Source organism: Leptidea sinapis, chromosome 16 (genome assembly GCF_905404315.1).
Source record: "Leptidea sinapis chromosome 16, ilLepSina1.1, whole genome shotgun sequence".
Classification (NCBI taxonomy): domain Eukaryota; kingdom Metazoa; phylum Arthropoda; class Insecta; order Lepidoptera; family Pieridae; genus Leptidea; species Leptidea sinapis.
In genome coordinates, this window is record NC_066280.1 from 12,852,747 (window position 1) to 12,874,439 (window position 21,693).

A 21,693-nucleotide genomic window follows, 5' to 3' on the forward strand; every position below is an offset into this window, starting at 1 on the left:
GCGAACTGAAATTTGAGTTAGCTGCAGACTCAAATCAATTTTCGTGCGTCGCAAGCAAACTGTTAAGAGTTAGCCGCTTATTTAGCCGACCGACTGAATTATCACTTTACTTTTGTTGTACGAAGGGAGTGGTTATGTTGGTCACGATGGATATTTTTGAAGTAATTGGTATCTTAGAAGCGCTGAAAGAGGATAAAAGGAAGCACTGGGTTCACCTATTATACAAGAAAAGGTTGATGAGCATTGGACAATTTCACACTCTTTACCCAGAACTAAGGAAACATCCAGAAAAATTTTACTACTATTTCAATATGACTTCTCATACATTTGATGAATTGTTGAAATCTATAAGCAAGTACATAGCTAAAAATAATATCACAAGAGATACATTATGTCCCGAAGAACGGCTTACTATAACTTTGAGATAAGTAAATAATTAACGCTTTAGGATTTAAAAAAAATAAGTTATTTTTATTTTCGACATGTTCCATATGCATGGTCTATTCTGTATTTCACTAATGAAATGAACCTTTCCGTATCAAAGGACATCTTGGATTTTCAGTGATGTGTGTGTGCGTTGAGATTAGTTAGGTGCAATGCAAAAAATCACATCCTAACATGATGATAGCTTTTTTCCAACTATTCGAATAATCAGTTTGCGGCAAACTGAGTCACTACGCCCGGCGAACAACCAATCGCCGGCGCCGACTGGAACCGGTTTTGGTGGGAGTCGGCCGCTCACTAATATAGTCGGCGCGCGTAAAGCTGCAAACTGCGTACAGTGAGCGCAAAACTAGCAAACTGTGAACACTCCATTTGAAATATATGGAAGGGCGTACTAAACCGATACGCTGCTAACTCAGTCGGCGGCTAACAGTTTGCCTACTGGGGACGCAGCCTAAGGGACGAGACGAGCAGGATGTTCAGCTGATGGTAATCGATACGCATTGCCCATTAAAATGCAGTGCCGCTCAGGATTCTTGGAAAACCCCAAAAATTCTGAGCGGAACAACAACTGCACATCTTGAGACATAAGATGTTAAGTCTCATTTGCCCAGTAATTTCACCAGCTACGGCGCCCTTCACACCGAAACACAATAATGCTTGCACATTACTGCTTCACGACAGAAATAGGCGCCGTTGTCGTGCCCATAATCTGGCCGCCCACTGTTGAAAACCTTAACAGCTCCATAAGTAATGATAGTAAAAGCAACTTAGTCCAAGTATAAACCCTATTTTTCTAGATGGCCGGAATGGAGACAGTACGGTCACGACGTAGAGGCCACGTTCCTCACGGGCGCACCCTTCATGGACCAGGAGTTCTTCCCAACGCGGCAGCGGATCGAGCGACAAGCCTGGACCAACAATGACCGGAACATGAGCCATTTCTTCATGAAGGCCTACACGGACTTCGCGAGATTTGGGTGAGCGATACGATATAATTACACATTAGTTATCAATAGATTAACACGGACGAGTAAAAAAAGAAGGACTCCGCACCGTGATATTAACAAGTGAAGCACCGTTATGCTAGTGTGTGTGCGGTTACGGGGGGATTCCAGTTACACATATTTTTCTCCCTTAAATAATCATATATGGCCACAAATACTTATATAGTATCATTTTTACACTTTTTCACAACGCACGACGGCATTTTTAAAATATTTTATTGAGACGCAAACTGATCTGTCACAGACGATGGCAATTCTCATAATGGCCGCCTATCAGCCTGTAGTAGTGTAAGTGTGTTCGTGGGACTATGTATTTACACGTCAATCGACTTGTTTTGGTGCTACACTGTTATGTAAGGTCACCCGGAGTCCTTATTTTTTTCCTAGTCCGTGTAGATTAATAATTGTATTTGAGATCCCTTCATACAACTTGTTTACCACTATCACGGGTTAAATGAAAAAATAAAAACCCTAATGAAAAAATAAAGGTATTTAGAAAGGGAATACGTTTTTTTCTTAGATAATTTATTTGTCTAGGTGATGCCGGTGAAAACGGGCCAGGCTAATCATTTTAGTATGCGTGAAAAGCTACGTCTTACACTCGCGATATGCATGTCACTTTGTGTTAGTTTGCGTGCATTGCTCAAAATAGAGGTTAACTGTTAACCTCAATTTTTTTCGACGTGTTCACAGCTGTCACTGTCTAGACTTTGTTTTGATTTAACATATGAAATATTAAACGGGAAAACTATTTGTCTAATTATATTAAAATATACGAAATATATTCTTTGATTAACGCGAGTGTTACACATTTAAATAAAACACTTTTTAAAGTATTAAAACGCGTTTAATTGTAACTGTGTGTTTTTATTATTATTTTAGTTAACCCGACGTTTCAAGACCTTTCCAGATCTCGTTTTCAGGGGGACGTCAACTAAAATAATAATAAAAATGTAAATTTTACGCTAAAATCCAACGTAAAAACATAGTTACAATTACACGCGTTTTAATTCTTTAAAAGTGTTTTATTTAGTTATTTATGCAACTGTTGTGTAATAAGGGGTATTAAAACATGAATGTGGCTTTATCTGACGAGGCAAAGCCGAGTGTGATAATAGTATCACATGTTTTAATAACTAATTATCAACAGTTGCATTCAAGACTATATCTACACCCATAATATGAATCCTCTAAAAGATTCTGAAACAGTTAATCCTAGTAGTAACCTAATATCATCCATTACTGATTATATACAAATAAACTAAGTATTAATGAAAAAATTATTTATTTTAGTAGTCATTTACAGTTTGTTTAGTGCAATAATTAAAATTCACTTGAATATTATGTTCTTTTGCAGCGTTTAAAATGAATCGCTCATTTTTTGTAAACAAAACAATAAAAATATCGAAGAAAAATGGCGGGGATTCGAATAACGTACTTTTTTTACGGTAACGTAGTGTGGAACGCGCGTAAACGAAAATGTTCTTTTTTTTTGAAATTCATACAGATACCACGCATCGAGCAATAAGAATGTGGCTATCTGTTCAAACTCTTTGAGCATGAAGAGATTGAAAAAAAAATAGGAGTGTTGTTATGAAATTCAGTACAACATTACAACACTCATTTGGATGATGTAATGGTTATTACGGCATTGGGTGTTTTAATGTTGGCAATAAGCTAACTGTTTCAGAATCTTTAATAGAGGATTTAAAGCATCGGTGTAGATAAAATAATATACGATGTTACAGCAACCCGACCAGATCCCGTATCCTCGGTCTGCACATGGAGATGGCCACCGCGGGCCAACTGCGCTATCTGAACCTCAACACTACCTTCAACTCCTCGATCCAGCTCAACTATCGGCAGACGGAGCTCGCGTTCTGGACAGTCTACCTCCCAACTGTTATTGGAAGACTGGTTCCTACATATCCGCCTATCACTGAGGTATGATAATTTTCATTCGACGTATAATTTTTTTAAATGAACGTTCAGCTGATGGTAATTGATACGCCCTGCCCATTACAATGCAGTGCCGTTCAGGATTCTTGAAAGACCCAAAAATTCTGAGTGGCACTACAATTGCGCTCGTCCCCTTGAGACATAAGATGTTAAGTCTCATTTGCCCAGTAATTTCACTAGCTGCGGCGCCCTTCAGACCGAAACACAATAATCTTTACACAAAAGAAAAAAAGTCTCTATTATTAAATCTCGCCCTCTCTCTCTCTCTCTCTCGCTCCAAATTATCTCATGTAATAATAGATTAGAGTTGGTTTGTTTGCAGTACTGGTGGGAGCCGAAGCAGCCGCTGCAGATCGCATTCTGGTCGGTATCGAGCGCGGCGCTGTTGTTGATAGTTCTGCTTGTGGTATGCTGCATGCTGTGGAGGAATGCTAAGAGGTAACCATCACTACCTCTCACCTCTGTGTTATTAATAAACGCAGTGTAAAGTTACTCCAAGTTTAAAACATTTACAAAAACGTTAAACTCGTTTTAGAATGTTTAGTTTGACGACCGCTATAGCCGAATGGTTAGTGACCCTGACTAGTAAGCTAGAGGTCCCGGGTTCGAATCCCGGTAGGTGCAATCATTTATATGATGAATATTGTTTTTTGTTTCCGAGTCATGGATGTTTAGGTGTATTTATGTATGTTTAAGTAAATATATTGTATTAAATATATCGTTGTCTCGTACGCATAGTACAGGCTATGCCTAGTTTGGGCCAAGATCATTTGTGTAAAAGTGTGTCAATATATTATAAAATTAGGGCAATAGGAGGATAATCGATCGTACGGGTCACCTGGTGTAAAGTGTTCATCGCGTGATTCTCTTGCAACACCAGAGGAATCACAGGAGCGTTGCCGGCCTTTAAGGAACTTAGAATTATGTTTTTTACTATGGAACGAAGCAGTGGCAAAAGGACTAATGTAAGAAAGTTTAGGACCAATCTGACAAGACCAACCTTACAACTTACAGAAAGGTAGAATAATAGATGAAAGAATTTGCTACTTACTGCCCGATTCCTAATTAGGCAAAGTGGTAGTAGGCGCCTACTACCACTTTGCCTAATTAGGAATCTATATATAATATTAACGATTGTTTGTGGGTACACATTATTATTGATAATTTACTATGTTTGCATTTTGTACGTGTGTGCATGCGGATACGCTGCACTTCTTATATGTGTGCGTATTGCACGGAAGCCCGGTTAATTTTATGATTAACTAGCTGACCCGGCAAACGTTGTTTAGAGTTAAACCTCCTGCTAAGCTACCTGCCAATAAAAGTCCCGTCAAAATCGGTCCAGCCATATCAGAGATTAGCCGGAACAAACAGACAAAAATTGTAAAAAATGTTATTTTGGTATGTACCGTATATATATTCATTTACATGTTGTAAAAAACTGTTATTTCAATATTACAAATCGACACGCCAATTTTATTTATATATATAGATAAAAACAGTTAACATTGCGGGTCGGGTTTGAGTACTCGCCATATAAGTTTGTTTCATTTCACAACCCATAAAGGCATAACTTCCAAACTTTTTAAAATGCTTATTGTAATTTGAAATACTAACGCCAATTATAAAGCTTTTATAGAATGCAGTATTACTTAAAGATTAGTTATTTATGCAACTGTTGTGTAACACTGTAACACACGTGCGATAAACCCACATTCGTGTTTTAATACCTAATTATCAACAGTTGCATACAAGACTTTATCTACACCCAGAATATGAATCCTTTAAAAGATTCTGAAACAGTTAGCTTCCATTACTGATTTTATACAAATAAACTAAGTGTTAATGAAAGAATTGTTTATTTTAGTAGTCATTTACATTTTGTATTGTGCAATTATTTAAATTATGTATGCTGTCAAAACTGGAATCGCTTATTTTTTCAAGAAAAATGGCGGTATTGTGCAATTATTTAAATTCGAGTTTTTAAGTTTCGAATAACATACTTTTTTTTTACGGCGCGCCACGTTCTGATAGTGTGGAACGCGCGTAAACGAAAATGTTCTTTTTTTCGAAATTCATACAGATACCACCGAGCAATAAGAATGTGGCTGTTAGTTGATACTCTTTACGCATGAAGGGATCGAAAAAAAAACCAAGGAGTGTTATGAAATTCAGTACAACATTACAACACTCGTTTGGATGATGTAATGGCTATTACGGCATTGGGTGTTTTAATGTTGGTAATAAGCTAACTGTTTCAGAATCTTTAATAGAGGATTTAAAGCAAGGGTGTACATAAAATATATTACTAACTTACTAACAATGGTGTGTTATACAACAGGGCCGCACCGCCGAAGTGGAGGCAAATACCCGTGATGTAGGTAAACTAACTTACTAACACTGCTTTTTCACTAACTATATATATATCACTTTACCCTTGTATCACTGTGTTGTCGTTCGAAATATCTGCTTCATTCATAATATTAACTTATAGTTATCCTATATATTAATAGTTATATATATCTTCATGTTTATTTATTTACAGTATGTGTGAATTGTTGCATATACTGTACTCGATAACTTTTGTTGTTTTTAAATTTATATATAATTTAATGTGTTTTTTGTTAATATAAATAATATTTTTATTAACACTTACTGATAGCCCTAGAGAAATCTAAGCTTTGCCGCGTTGATTTAGGCGTATAGACACTAACCGAACCGTTGTATGTAAAAACACAACTGTTGTGTTTTCGCAGCTGTAATGTGTAAAGTTAGTTGAGTTATTTTTATTGCATCATTTTATATAGATTGTAATTAAAATAATTAATTGTAGACTAACAAAATATTTTGATATTACTTGAAAATAGTGGCAGTGGGTTTCTTGCCATTTCTCATGAAAACTCAATCTTTTTCGAAAAAAGGTAAATTGTGTAATGTATTAGAGCTTTTGACAATCATAAGTGCTATTTTGAGCTACTACTTTCATGGTACCTCTCGTACCACTTTTATTGCATCATTATTCCTCGTTTAATATGATTTATTGGAACGAAGTTCCTTAAGGCAGGCTTGGAGGAGATAGGGATTTTGCTGCGGCACCGAACTGAAAAAAATGTGATAGTAAAACCGTAAGAAAAAGTCCGTGGAATAAAACCGTTAAATGAGACGTGCGCAGGCGCGACAGTCGTAGTCGAGTTGTGTATAATTTTGTAATTATTTCTATTTTTATGTAATTTCATGTTGTCAAACAAAAATAAAGAGACATATTTTGTTATTTTAATTGATAATTTGGATTACGATTTTTTTTTATTTTACGTAATTTATTATTTCCTAAAATACTGAATTTCCTAAATACTTTCCTGTACTTAAATAAAAACTAATCTGAAAAATTTAATAGAGAAAAATCAAGAAAACCTACATACAATTGAACACGATTTTTTTTTTTTACAAATTGTGTCGATTCTACATTAGCCGAAGGAACTTCATTCCTACCTGGTGTCCCACGACACCACATCTTTTTTATTTATGATAGCCCATCATTGTTTTCACTGACTTTTTATTTGCTTATTTTAGATTTTATTAACGTAAAAATTAACTTCGATTCCGTAACTTGTGTACATTTTCCGACATTTTTGGTAATGAAAAACCAGTAGCAATATAAGCTATATTAATACGCTGTTATTAGCTTCGAATACATATTATTTAACGGAATTATGAAATGAATGAAAACATTAGCATGTAACGGAATCTTTGAACATAATATGACCTCCTTCAAAACGTCGGATTAACTCGAAATTTGAATCAATATAACAAAAAAAATCCTTTTAAAAAAACTAAAAAAGTACGCTTTTATAGAAAATCCCACTAAAATTGCTTTTCAGGATATATATATTTGTAACTATTGCTACCATGCACCCCGCGCTTTTTTTTACAATAAAATCATTTTTTCTTACACTGCTTTTAATTCAAATTTACTAAGATTTATTTTCTATTTTTTAGCGGGATTTTCTATAAAAGCGTATTATTTAAACTATTTTTTTGAATATATGAAGCAATACATGTGATTAAGCTACCTCACTTAATATTTGTGTCTCAGAGAGAACGACAGAATCTACAACGGTGACGTATACCTGGTGCCCGAGGTGGATAGCGGTATCGAGAACGCGAGCCGCTCGCGAGACAACGTGTATGAGTACAGAGACGTGCCCGTCAAGCGACCGCACACGCCGCAAGCTATCACCACAAATGTACGTTCTTATTGAAGTGAAACTTTTATATCGACGTATGAGAGAAATTTTATACAAAATCGTCACGATTTTCGGTTACGCGCCATGTTGTTTTTGTTTTAAGTGCCACAATACCAGGCCTGTCTCACTCCCCGTGTAAGTATTGAAATTTAAATCGTAAGTACGCGCGGCGGCATCTTAAGAGAGGCTATTTAGGAAGGACTCACGATTGAGTTCGTTATCTACTTCACCGGTCCGACCGATCATTTAAAAATGGTGAAACATAAAAAAAGCCAAGCATTTTAAAGGTCATTGCGATCCAAAATTATTTTATTCAGCTCCCTAAAGACGCTGAAACAATTAATTTAAAGTGATTATTATTATAATGAAATTACCATTTGTGATAGCAGCCTATTTATTTCCTATACTAATTAGGTTTGACTATCTCGTGGTCTTCCAACGCATACATTACTATCTGCAACTAATGTAGGTTTGACAACGAATATTGATTTAAAATTACGATAACATACCTATTATATTATAGAAAAAACTGAGCTATTTTTATAAGTTGACCTTATACTAGGTACGTACAGAAGACAACCCTAACGTCGTCAGAAGTGGTAAGTGACACGCAATAGAAAGAGAAGCAACTTCTATGTAAATAAAAATGTAGGTTAAAAGCGCTGTGCGATTAGAATTACACCTTATTGTATGGCCGCAAAAGTCCCTATTTCTTTAATTGATTTTGCGGAGTGAGACTTCTGTACTTGTACTATTATAAATTATATTCTTTGACAATACTGTCTGACAACTGATAACTGTCATTTTAGGTTTATTAAATACACTGTCCATTAAATTTTTGAAGCAAGAATGCCAGAATTAAATAAAAGAAATCGTCACACTTTTCTGTTACGCTCGACGTTGATTATTATGATCATTATTATATTATGAGCCACAACCTAAGAGTTGAACAGAGCAAACAGAATTTTATAACGAAGTGGTACTCGAACGGTTAGCTCAGTTGGTTAGAGCACCGGCACGGAACGCCGGAGGTCGTGGGTTCGAATCCCGCATCGTTCATAAAATTTTGTTTTTCAAATTTTATTTGTGCATTATTATATTTATAATCACTACATATTATAAAACTGTCTATCTTACACTACATATTATAAAATTGCGCCGCTCAGAATTTATGGGTTTTTCAAGAATCCTGAGCGGCACTGCATTATAATGGGGCAGGGCGTATTAATTACCATCAGCTGAACGTCCTGCTCGTCTCGTCCCTTACTTTTGTAGAAAACACCCGCTGATTTTCTTGCGGCGGTCGGGTCTGAAGCATACTTTTTTGAATGCGTGGTAGTTTTTGACTTTCAATAAGTGATATCATATTATCCTATCCATATATATATAAAAATGAATTGCTCTTCGTTAGTCTCGCTAAAACTCGAGAACGGCTGGACGGATTTGGCAAATTTAGGTCTTGAATTATTTGTGGAAGTCCAGAGAAGGTTTAAAAGGTGAATAAATAGGAAAATGCTGCTAAATTAAATAAAAACAACAAATTTGTTTTTCCTTTGATGTGTCCATACATAATTTCTATGAGAGAATTTATTGACGCACGGTTTGACAGTTCTGCTGTGAAACAATTTCATTACGACAGCAGGGTGCATATTTTACGAAGTAATTTTTGATGTTCTGATATATTATTGACAAATTCATATAAAAACATTATTTTATTTATTATATACAGAACAACGTCTGTCGGGTCAGCTAGTTTTGAATAAAAATATTTGAATGTAAACTCTAATCCTTAAGATGCACTTTTATTCATTTTTACATTAAGATATTTCTTTTTTACTCCTTTTAAAATGAAAATAAAATCTGATGATTTATAACCTTAAAAAAATTTAATTACTTAATTAAAAACTAAAAATATTAAAAACTGAGTGATGTGTACATCTGTTATAGTAATGTGTTTGTTTCTTTATAAAGTGAGACTCACTGTTTGTTAAATATAACATGATGTTGATGTTCCGTATAAATAAATATAATAAAAAATTAAATTTTTTTCGTCAGCAGCTGAGTCATGGCCGCGGTGCGCCCGTGGCTGCGTCCCGTGCGCCCTCCGAGGCATCTACAGAGTCAGCGATATCGCTGAGTGTCGTGAGCCGGTCGCCCGACCCTCGCCCGCCCTCTCCTGTCCCCCGCGCCCGCTCTCGCACTAAGCTGATCGACGGAGTGCCGCAGACGACCGTGTAATATGTTTCACACATACACTTTTATATCCGAATAATTGAATTCACCATTTTATCCAATGACCTTTATAAATAGCACTGGACAGGCTGTTCCATATGTTTGACAGTAAATTTTTTGTGCCTATTTTTAAGCGCCACTCGCGAGCGTCCAGAGAACTAATTTTGACGTATAATACAAATGGCTGCGATGGAACGTACAATACTTTGAAGTATTTCGTTTTCCGTGTTATTTATACTTCAGGAATCAATGCAATAAAATATACAATATTTTTTGTAAATGGTTTTCCTGTTGATATTTGTTTGCTGAGGTTGTCATCACTAGTTTTAGTACTCTACATGGCCAACAGCGCCAAAATGGGTAATATCAAACAGGCACAAAAGCACTTTGACAGCCGCCAATCCAGTGGTATATAGTAGAGGGCAGTGTTTTTATCTGCCTTCATGGCAACATACAGAAATGGACTCTTCATATAAGATGTATTTTTTATTCGGCTGCTATTCTATGTATATTAGTACATACTGTTATTAATACGTGCAGGAAGGTCCACGTAGTATAGAGTCGGGATGATAAAGTGTTTACTAAATCGATCCACTGCTAACAAAAGTACCATCTTTTTGCTATGGAGTTGTTAACTGTCAAAAGTAAATTTTATACACTTTTATGGTCCTTTTTTAATGAAACTCATCTGGAGTCAAAAAGTCCCACTCGGCTATACGTCTTAATTAACCGTCCAGTGAGCTGTAAGCCTTCGTTACTTATACACAAATGTACCAGTGGGAGGCTCCTTTGCACAGGATGCCGGCTAGATCATGGGTAACCACAACGGCGCCTATTTCTACCGTGAAGCAGTAATGTGTAAACATTACTGTGTTTCGGTCTGAAAGGCGTCGTAGCTAGAGAAATTACTGGGCAAATGAGACTTATATCATGTCTCAAGGTGACGAGCGCAGCTGTTGTAATGCCGCTCAGAATTTATGGCGTTTTTCAAGAATCCTGAACGACACTGCATTGTAATGGGCAGGGCGTATAAATTACCATCAGCTGAACGTCCTGCTCGTCTCGTCCCTTATTTTCATAAAAACATATGTTTTTTTAACGTCTGCGTCGGCGCTACTGTATTTTCAAATACATATCTACATATATTTTTATACATTTACTTTAATTGTAAAATTCTTATTTGTATCCATTTTACTATTTATTATTTTAACGATAGCTTTAATTTAAGTGAAACTCGCGAGTTAGGAGACACTGATTACGTATGACAGTATAGGTTATGTTGAGTGATTACGCCTTTTCATCCTCTCTTGCAACACCAGAGTAACTACAGGAGTGATTTTGACAACACTCTTCATCTTCTTCTCATCACTCGAATTATGAGAGGTATATTTCACCGGGACACCATGGCGGCGTAACCAGTCACCGCTACCATCAAAATAGTAACTCTCTATAGAGCTCTGTATCGCTCTAAAGAGAGTTACTCACCTGGTTTGCGCAAGCAATTTGGCGGCGTGACCAGCTCGGACGCGTGCACACAATGTTATCGGTCGCTCCACCATAAAATACAATAGAGCTGTATGGTGTCTCACACACTCGGCCGCCAGTCCGGCCGCCAGTAACGCCCCCACCTCATTGAATGCAACACGTGTGCACTGTTGTGTTTTGTTTTTAATATATAGAATCGATTATTTCGATACAGAAAGGTTTATTATCGAAATTCAAAGAAGACCATCATTATAGGATAATTCCTCATCAGATAATTCAGATAGAGATTTAAAAATGAAATTCTTAGGCTAAATAACCCACTACTGTTTCTTCTTTGTCTTTTAATAGCGCATTACGATACAAGTGCGCAATGTAGGTCGTTCCCACACGAGCGAAGCGAGTGCAGGATGACCTACGTGCGCACGAATGTCGTATACTATTTTTCCTATTAAGTTGCGCAAAGTTCGACCACTATAATTATTTTCAAACATTCCCGGACGCTATGCTACATTCCCGCACGCTCTTTTCAACGTGTTGGAAAGTGGTACTTTGCGAACGCAAATGCATGCGCTAAATCGATCTTTGCGCACGATAATAGGAAAAAATTATTTTCCTAATTACATACAGCAGTAGTGTCACAGTGTGGTGTGGCGTCTCTGGTGTCTGTATGGTATCTAGTTTGGTAGCTTACGAACACCACGGTGGTGCGACTGGTTGCTCCATCATGGTGTCCCGGTGCAATTTAGCCCTAAATCGGGTTAACACGCTCTTTTTAAAGGTTCCCGAGTCATACGGATAATTATTATTGTTATGATTTTAAATAATTGATTTAATTAGGTTTAATTATGTTAACCACCGTTACAATTAGATCTCTAGAGTTACAGGTGTTCATTGGACGTACACAATGTCATTACCATTTTATTTTAGACCTAGACTGATTTATATTTTAGTTGTGAGTGAGGTTTTATGTAGATTGTGCATTTCAGCGACATCTGTCTGACTAACTAGTGACATCACGGTATTAGGGAATTTATTATAATGTTTATTATCTACTTCTTTTTTTACACATATTGCCAATAGCTTTCACACCCTTCTCCGTCCAATTTTGGTGAATAACTAAATCTTCCTTTGATTTTTGCCATGTTTGGTTTTCACTAAATTGCTTTCTGCTGTCACAAATTGGAAAGCATATTATATCTACGGAGCTTAAGTAGATAATTTCTAGACGCCTATGAACTGTATTGAGATAAAAGGGATTTCCACTAGTTTAACCTCTGCCGCTTCGATGTAATGGGAATGTCTAGCCATAATTTAAAATATCTACTTGCCTTTAAAATTATGGCGATCTTCAAATTAAATTGCCTTTTAAATTTCCATCCTGTATATTATGAGAGAGATATTAAATGAAAACGAGAAAAGAAATTATGTTTACACTAGTTAGTTTGTTGACAAGTCTCTAATATTTAAGTAGATAACTTAAGAGCTTAGTAACGAGTAGATTTAAATTAATTTTGTCATAAATGTATTGTCTGTCCGTCCAAAATCGTGCAATTGCAAAGTTTAATACAATTGAACACTGCCTTTGTATTTTTATTAGTAAATAATAAAAGAAATTCAATCTATTTGCTGCATTTTTTGTGTTATATTTATATTACCTTTAACATTATAACTACCCGCAAAAATATTGGGGACGTTCATAGAAATCTTTAAGAAGATACTAGAAGTGAGATAGCTGCTGTAAAGAAGTCGCCTCACAGCTAAGACAACCAGCAAGTAAGTAGTGATTTAGTATCAATCGAAACAAGTTTAGGTAAAGAAGTCAACCCTAATGTCGTCAAAAGAGGTAAGAGTCACGCGATTGAAAGAGAGGCAACTATTAGGTGATTAAAAATGTAGTTTAATAGCGCTGTGCGATCTGAATTACACCGAAATAATACTTTGCTTTCGAAAAGAATAATATAAAGATAGTTAAAAGAATGTTGAGATGATTGTCATGTGGAGATTAGAGGAAAGTAGATTTACTGCACAAATGACATTGCGAATAGGTACGCAGATAGTGTTGGTCTTTTACTTTGACTATACCAGCGGTGATCAACAAAGGTATATTTGGCGATCAAATTGGTGATGTAATGACTAATCAAATCAAAATCTTCGAGATCAAAAAATAACACTTATACAAGTCAAAGTTTATTACCACTTAGAGTAATGTCGATTTTCCTCTCCAGGAATATCGACCTCAAAGAAACATGTTCACCTGTGGGAGGCTCCTTTGCACAGGAAGCCGGCTAGATTATGGGTACCACAACGGCGCCTATTTCTGCCGTGAAGCAGTAATTTGTAAACATTACTATGTTTCGGTCTGAAGGCCGCCGTAGCTAGTGAAATTACTGGGCAAATGAGACTTTACATCTTTTGTCTCAAGGTGACGAGCGCATTTGTAGTGCCGCTCAGAATTATTGGGTTTTTCAAGAATCCTGAACGGCACTGCATTGTAATGGGTAGAGCGTATCAATTACCATCAGCTGAACATCCTGCTCGTCTCGTCCCTTATTTTCATAAAAAAAATGGATTTCAGACAATAGTGCTATCAAGTATTGAAAGCCTAAAGACGCATATCCAATCACACTTATCTTCGAGGAAAAGAAACGACCATTGTGTGCGTTTAGAGATATAATTGCGTGTCAATGTTGACACTTGCATGCCTCGGGCGCCTCCTTTGCGGTGTAGGGCGCGCACTGGGGGCCGCATACTCTCTGGGCTTCGGACCCACCTCGAGGCACCAGCCGGCCTGGGGACGACATGAGGTCGACCACGTAGTTCACACGGAGCAAACCGGCCGGGTAGTTCTCTTCGCCGCTCAGCTCTTCATTCTGGCAAACCAACGCTGAACTAAATATAACTGCCGCCATTTGATTGAATAATAGGTGTAGTGTACATTGACATCTAGTCTGAATTAAATATGAGTTAACAAACATTGTCACTGTCATGACATTAGATGCGTGACATTAAGTACTATAAAAAGGATAACGGGAGCGACAGCAAATAGCCAGGTTCTCCCAGTTTCCTAGATTTTACCCCACAAACCAAATAAGTTTTAAGTAAGTAAAGTCTTAGTAGAAAATTTATTGAATTAGGCATTACTTTGCGGAAATCCATAATTATACTGTTTTATCTGGTTTGAGTCTCGTGCCAGATTTTGGCCAGACAACACGTCCTGAGGATGCCTTGTGTAAAGGCGAAACACGTGTCGAATTGTTTTAAAACAAATATTGGCGGAATTATTTCCATGTGCGGTGTTTCCGGGACGATACGACATGGGTACCTTCAAAAAAAGAGCGTACACCTTCCTTAAAGGCCGGCAACGCTCCTGTGATTCCTCTGGTGTTGCAAGAGATTGTGGGCGGCGGTGATCACTTAACAACAGGTGACCCGTACGCTCGTTTGTCCTCCTATTCCTTAAAAAAAAACTTAAATCATTTCTATAAGTCTAAGAAGGTCTATAAATCTCAGACTCGGTGCTATCATACCGGGTCCAGTTCGGGCACCGCGATCTCGCACCAGGCGTGCGCGCTGGTCCGGCGGTGAAGAGCGCATGGCACGCCCACTCGATCTGCGAGCACCTTGTAGAGCAGCGCACGCTCGAGAGCACCTCCACAGCTCACCAAGCCCAGACCGATCACGCGGGAACCAAGCTCCTCCTGTATCGCCGTTACAACACCAATACATTCTTAATTTATATCATTTATCAACACCCATGCTTTAAATCCTCTATTACAAATTCTGAAACAGCTTATTGCCAGCATTAAAACACCCTAATAACCATTACATCATCCAAACGAGTGTTGTAATGTTGTACTGAATTTCATAACAACACTCCTTTGCTTTTTTTCGATCACTTCATGCGCAAAGAGTTTCAACAGACAGCCACATTCATAATGCTCGATGCGTGTAATCTGTATGAAATAATTTTATTTAATATATAGGTATAATAATTAATTAAATAAAAAAAGTAGGTTATTCGAATCCCCGCCATTATTCTTGAAAAAATGATCGATTAAGTTTTGACAGTACACCGCCGGATATTTTAAACGGTGCAAAAGAATATAATATTCAAGTGAATTTTAATAATTGCACTATAAAAAATGTAAATTACTACTTAAAATAAATAATTATTTCATTAATACTTAGTTAATTTGTATATAATCAGTAATATAATGGATGATATTAGGTTACTTCTAGGACTGACTGTTTTAATGTTAGCAGTAAGCTGTTTCAGAATCTTTTAGAGGATTCATATTCGGGGTGTAGATAAAGTCTTGTATGCAACTGTTGATAATTAGTTACTAAAACACTTATGTGATACACAACAGTTGCATAAATAACTATTACTCCACATTTCAATACTCTTCGCGATTGGACAGCAAGATGGTTATCGGCAGGAAGCTTCTTCGCATAAGATTTCGGCTAGATGAGCACAATGGTTTCATTTTCTAGCGCCAAGTGGTGTTTAGGAATCATTTTATTTGTATTTAAAAGACGCCTCAGCCTTAGAAACTATACACGGTTCCGTTTTCTAACGCCAAGTGGTGTGTGTTAGAGGCTCCTTTTACCGGATGCCGGCTAGGTTATGGGTACCACAACGGCGCCTATTTCTGCCGTGAAGCAGTAGGTAATGTGTAAGCATTACCTACTGTGTTTCGGTCTGAAGGGCGCCGTAGCTAGTGAATTTACTGGCATATGAGACTTAACTCTATGTCTCAAGGTGACTAGCGCAATTATAGTGCCCCGCTCAGGGTTTTTCAAGAATCCTGAGCGGCACTGCTATTTATTTCACAATTTCGTCTCGTCAATTCTGAACGCCGTGCTAGTCTCGTCAAAAATCATTGTTTATTTGTATCATTTACACACACACATACACATTTCAATACTATTGATCAGCAAGACATTTATTGATGGGTAGCTTCTTCGCACAAGATCCCGACTAGATGAGCAGAACGGGTCCGTTTGCTGCCCCCAAGTGGTGTGTGGTAATCACTTTATTTGTATGTATTTAAAAGATGCCTCAGCTATAGAAACTATTGGCCTCTAAACTTGTCAATTGACCTCCCTTACTTCTAAGATTGAATATACGAAAAAAGATACGCCCCAGCACTTTAATCACTCAGCCAACCGTTTGTAAATTTTAAAACATTTGTTTCGGCATCTGTACATACGTAGATACCAAAGAGATTCAAAAATTATCTATATATATAAAAATGAATTGCCGTTAGTCTCGTTAAAACTCGAGAACGGCTGGACCGATTTGGCAAATTTTGGTCTTGAATTATTTAAAAGGTTAATAAATATGAAAATGCTCGGAATTAAATAAAAACAACGATATTATTTTTTTTCTTTGATGTGTCCCCCGTCGTTTAGAAATCAAATTAATATAATAGTTTAAAATTAATAACTAATTAGAATTTTAATATCTTTCTAACTTTCTCAGGAGGTAAAAAATAACTTAATTTTAACTAACGATAGGTCAAAGTCAAAATTATGTATTTTTATGTAAATTGATAAAATATGGCGATTACCTTCATTTAATATAAAGTTAATAAACTTTTAAGAAATAAAGATTTTTATAAGTACTACGTGCTTAGTCATGTGTGTACGCGGTCGAATTCGCGGGTTTCAGCTAGTCTATAAATAAAAATAACAATAAGTCATCGTTAAAAAAGTACTTTTTACAAAATCCTTCATTAATATAATTTATTGTGCGGTAAGCTAAGTAGACAACTAATTTGTAATTGCTAACGTTAAGTCGATAAATATTTTTTATTGCATTTCATTGATTTTATTCTTTTTAAATATTATGTAATTTAATTAAGCGGCTTCAAACACAGATAAGCTTCCTAAAGTTTTAAGTGTGTGTTATTATATTGTGAGCTAGGATGCCGGTTAAATTATGGGTACCACAACGACGCCTATTTCTGCCGTGAAGCAGTAATGTGTTAGCATTACTGTGTTTCGGTCTGAAAGGCGCCATAGCTAGTGAAATTACTGGGCAAATGAGACTTAACATCTTATGTCTCAAGGTGACGAGCGCAGTTGTAGTGCCGCTCAGAATTTTTGGGGTTTTTCAAGTATCCTGAGCGGCACTGCATTGTTATGGGCAGGGCTTATCAATTACGATCAGCTGAACGTCCTGCTCGTCTCGTCCCTTATTTTTATAAAAAAAACATTTGATTTTAAATAAATATTATAAAAATAAGATATCTAAAAAAAAAATTATTGAATTAGGCGTTTCTTTGCGGAAATCCATAATTATACAAATGATTTAGGTTTTCTTTAGTGTTAATTCCGCCAATATTTGTTTTTAATACAATTCGACACGTGTTTCGCCTCTACACGAGGCATCCTCAGGACGTGTTGTCTCGCCAAAAAAAATGTCTCGTGCCAGATTTTGGCGACACTAAAGAAAACCTAAATCATTTGTATAAGATATCTAAATTAAAATTGATCGCAAAACGTCATCGCGACGAAATGGTTCTAATATATTACGCAAACGTTTTGTGATATCAAACCATAAACAAGATCAGCCACGTTATATGTTCATCACAGGCAACAGTTCCCTACCATCAAGTCAGCAAGGTGCAGGTTGACACTGGGTAGAGAGCAGTCCTTCTCCTGTGTGAGGCCGCTCATCTGTTCGGCCACGAACTCGGCCAATAGCTGCGCGCGGTGTTTCAACGATGACGACACCTCCTCGCATTTCTCGCGGTACCTGACGGTTGTTTACGTCTATACTCTTTGATTTAACATGTATATCTATAGGTGAGGGTGATTTTTAATATTAGTAGAGGCAACTGTAAAGAGAGGATAAAACTTGCCGAGTTTCTTGCCGGTTGTAGTTTATTGTTTTATTGATCTATGGTCCCAAGTTGGAAGATCCCCAAGTCGTATTGGATCCGGAATTGTGCATCTGGCGGATGGTTCCACAAACTCTTATAAACGTATTATTAATTATAATAATAATAGACATAGAGCAGAAGTTATAAATAGACAAAATTCCCCTTATACCTGCTGACTAAACCTTAGATCGTGTTAGGCCGGACCTACACAGAAAGGAGACGTAGCAGAGAGTAAGCTAGATAGGCGATCGCAACAGAATGGAGATCTCAATGGCCGGTAACGGTCTTGTGATTCCGCTGGTATTGCACAGGGCCGGATTTAGGGGACGGAAGCTGGGGCTTCAGCCCCGGGGCCTCCACAAAAGAAGGGCCCCAATAAATTTCAAATTCAAACTAGTAAACAACTTTTCCTTTAATTTTTTTTTTCACGTTTTACCTCTACTTACAGTACTTTGTACATACATTATTATATTAAATATTAATGTCTATCAAAGCTTTCGCTCCTAATCATTGAAAGTAAAATACTTTGGAAACTGGATTTCATCGAAATCATCAACGATTTTTGGCGAAAAGCTCGGAAGCTCAAAGCCAATTTTAGATAATTCTTGTTTCCGATTATATTTATGTTTATAAATCGATTTTGCAGATCAATGTGTGCGGTGCGGCGGTGATCACTTAACATCAGGTGACATGTTTGTCGTTCTTTGTATATAGACAAATCCTAATGGGTAGCTGATAACGCTTAACTTCAGGTAGATCATTAGGCTAGGTATTTCTATTAAAAGACCTTTAAATATGTCTATAGAGGCACAGAATTAGGCACCATCGACAACTAAACTATGAAATTTACCACCTGCCGTATTTCCTGCTCAGTTGATGCTGTTCTGGTAGATGATGATGTGCATGCTCTCAGTATCCCAATGTTTGAATGAAGATGATTTATTACTCAGACAACTTAGAATCAGGTAAAACCGCTAAATTGTTGTCTTACCTAACTTCGTAGTGTGCGTCCTCTATTTCGAAGTATTGCATTGATTTCGCTCTGAAACAATAAAGCAGTGATAAACTTATAAAATTTGTCTAAAATCTTTAAGTAGACAATGCAATGGAAAATTTTTGAAGTAATTTCTGTAAGTATTGGTAGTTTGCCGCTAATACAATTAGGTATCTAAGACATTCTGTAAAGTACCAAGTCTTCTGTCCGAAATTTCTTGCCTCGCACAGCCACTTTGTGGAATCAACTACCGGCAGCGGTCTTCCCGAACAGATACGACTTAGGGACCTTCAAGAAAAAAGCATAACACCCACCTTAAAGGCCGGCACCGCATTTCTTGACACACCTGTTGTTACGAATGTCCATGGGCGGTTGCCTCACCTCTCCCCATCCCGTGAGCCTCTTGCCCGTTTGCCCCCTCTCATATAAAAAAAAAATCTAAAATCCACCTTATACCTAAACCTAGGTGGGTATTATGCTTATATGCACTACTATTATACAGTTTTAAAATTCGAAAACTCTTAAAAAATAGTATCTTGTAATTACCTATACATAGGTATGTATTGAGCAGATTTGCGGTTTGTATCTAAATTTGTGAAAAATTTTCTTGGAATAAAAATTTACAACTCACGGGTCACCAAACCATATCTTCAGGCGCAGCAGATAATTGCGCAGATTGGGATCGTCAGCCAGTTTTGGTATTTCAAGTCGCGACTGAGACAGCCCAATCTTGGACTTCGACCTTTGAACTGGTGATTAAGAAATAATTAATTAAATTATTTCGTCAACTAAGAAATGTTTAGAAACATAAACACAATGTTTAGTAGCAAAGTGGAAGAGAAAGAAAACGAGCGTACGTTTCACCTTATGATAAATCAAATCGAATCAAAATCAATTTATTCACGTAGGTCAAGGAAATGATGTCAAAAAAATAAAATTTTTATCTTATTGAATCTACCGCTACTTCGTAAAGGGTTGAGCTAATGAGAAGAAGTAGCAAGAAACTCATTGCCACTCTTTTATATCAAGATTTACATTTAAGTACATCGATTTACAAATCATTTCAAATTACAATATAATATGTAAAATATAAAATGATGTAACAGACACTCTCAAACGTCAAATAGTGAATGTCTTACACGAGTTAGTCAAAAAAGTAAATGTAAATTAATACAAAAATGATTGAGTACAGTAGCTGCATCATCCACATACACCATAAATAAGTGATCACCTCTACCCACTCTCTTGTAACACCAGAGGAATAACATCGCCATTGCGCATGTCACTTTGAGACATAAATTTAATTAATTTACTCTTATTAGCCTAGAAATTTCACTTGCTACGCGACATTCAAACCAAAACACAATACTGCTTGCACATTGTTGGTTCAAGGCAGAAAGTGGCACCGCTATAGTATCTACCCACCAAGCTGGCATCCTCACTCATATCCCGTGGTGCCATAAATCATCATGGACCGGCAGTGTAGTGGTCCACTTATTAAAAAATGTATACTCATCACCATCTCAACCGAATGACGTCTATTGCTGGACAAAGGCCTCCCACAAAGATCGCCATGACGATCGGTCCTGCGATGCCCTCAACCAACCCATTCTGGCGATCTTAACCAAATAATCGGTCCATCGGCCTACTAACACTACGTCTTTCACTGGTCGCCATTCGAGGACTTTACTGCCCCAACGACCTCTTGTGCGTTGTGGTATACGCCCTGCCCACTGCCACTTCAGTTTCGTAACCAAATGGATACTAATCATAGTAATAAGTCTATATTATTATGTAAACCAGTAAGTAATTCGTTACATGGTGTCCGTATGTCGGCGTTGGAGACAGCGTCATACGGCTGCAGGAACAGGCAGATGTAAACGGGGTCGTGGTGAGGTGGAGTGGCGCTTGCCAACTCCTGGATTGTGGGGAAACTGGTGCTGAGATGCTTCTGCACGTAGAAACCTTCCTATGAATACATAAAGTTGTGATCTTCACCATTATTGCTTCATGATAACACCAGACGTCACATGGCTCGAGATACCGTTTTAACTCAACAGGACCTATATTTAGAAACCGTCTAACGTCTTCCGTATTCGTTAGACCTGACCGCAACTAATTGTTGATGAATTGGTAATAGGGTACTTAGGAGATGAAATGTTTTATTGGTCTATGGTCCCAAGGAAGATCCCCAAGTCGTATTGTTTCCGGAATAGTGCAGCTGGTGGATGGTTCCACTCTCTTATTAGCGCATTATTAAATTATAATAATAATAGACAGAGTAGGAGTCATAAAGAGACAAAATTACCTGCTCACTAAATCTTAGATCGTGTTAGACCGGATCTACACAGAAAGAAGACGTAGCAAAGAGTATGCTAGATAGGCGATTGCAAGAGAAGGGAGATCTAAAAGGCCGGTAACGGTCTTGTGATTCTACT

General features: G+C 37.1%; 2 protein-coding genes and 1 long non-coding RNA gene across 6 annotated transcripts in view; 1 reads left to right on the plus strand and 2 right to left on the minus strand.

Annotated features, from left to right (window-relative positions):
• The window catches only part of LOC126968671 (neuroligin-2), a 46,666-nt gene extending 33,673 nt beyond the window's left edge, over positions 1–12,993 (plus strand). For 2 of the 4 annotated variants that reach the window (XM_050813710.1, XM_050813713.1), the window contains 6 exons: positions 1,245–1,424; positions 3,200–3,395; positions 3,733–3,848; positions 5,752–5,787; positions 7,504–7,654; positions 9,713–12,993. In XM_050813710.1, the coding sequence (XP_050669667.1) occupies positions 1,245–1,424; positions 3,200–3,395; positions 3,733–3,848; positions 5,752–5,787; positions 7,504–7,654; positions 9,713–9,892 (859 nt within the window). In that variant the 3' untranslated portion in view covers positions 9,893–12,993. Of the gene's footprint in view, positions 1–1,244; positions 1,425–3,199; positions 3,396–3,732; positions 3,853–5,751; positions 5,788–7,503; positions 7,655–9,712 lie in introns of those variants that run through there. The other 2 variants (XM_050813711.1, XM_050813712.1) reach the window with 2 other exon arrangements.
• Positions 1–21,693, minus strand: part of LOC126968774 (uncharacterized) — a 384,859-nt gene that overhangs the window by 32,159 nt on the left and 331,007 nt on the right. The gene's annotated exons all lie outside the window — the stretch shown is intronic.
• LOC126968765 (uncharacterized) overlaps positions 14,024–21,693 on the minus strand; it is a 35,399-nt gene continuing 27,729 nt past the window's right edge. Inside the window, exons 11-16 of the mRNA XM_050813878.1 lie at positions 21,074–21,224; positions 19,887–20,004; positions 19,253–19,303; positions 17,987–18,134; positions 14,899–15,069; positions 14,024–14,241 (exon numbers count right to left, since the gene is read on the minus strand). Of these exons, the coding sequence (XP_050669835.1) occupies positions 14,053–14,241; positions 14,899–15,069; positions 17,987–18,134; positions 19,253–19,303; positions 19,887–20,004; positions 21,074–21,224 (828 nt within the window). The 3' untranslated portion in view covers positions 14,024–14,052. The remainder of the gene's footprint in view (positions 14,242–14,898; positions 15,070–17,986; positions 18,135–19,252; positions 19,304–19,886; positions 20,005–21,073; positions 21,225–21,693) is intronic.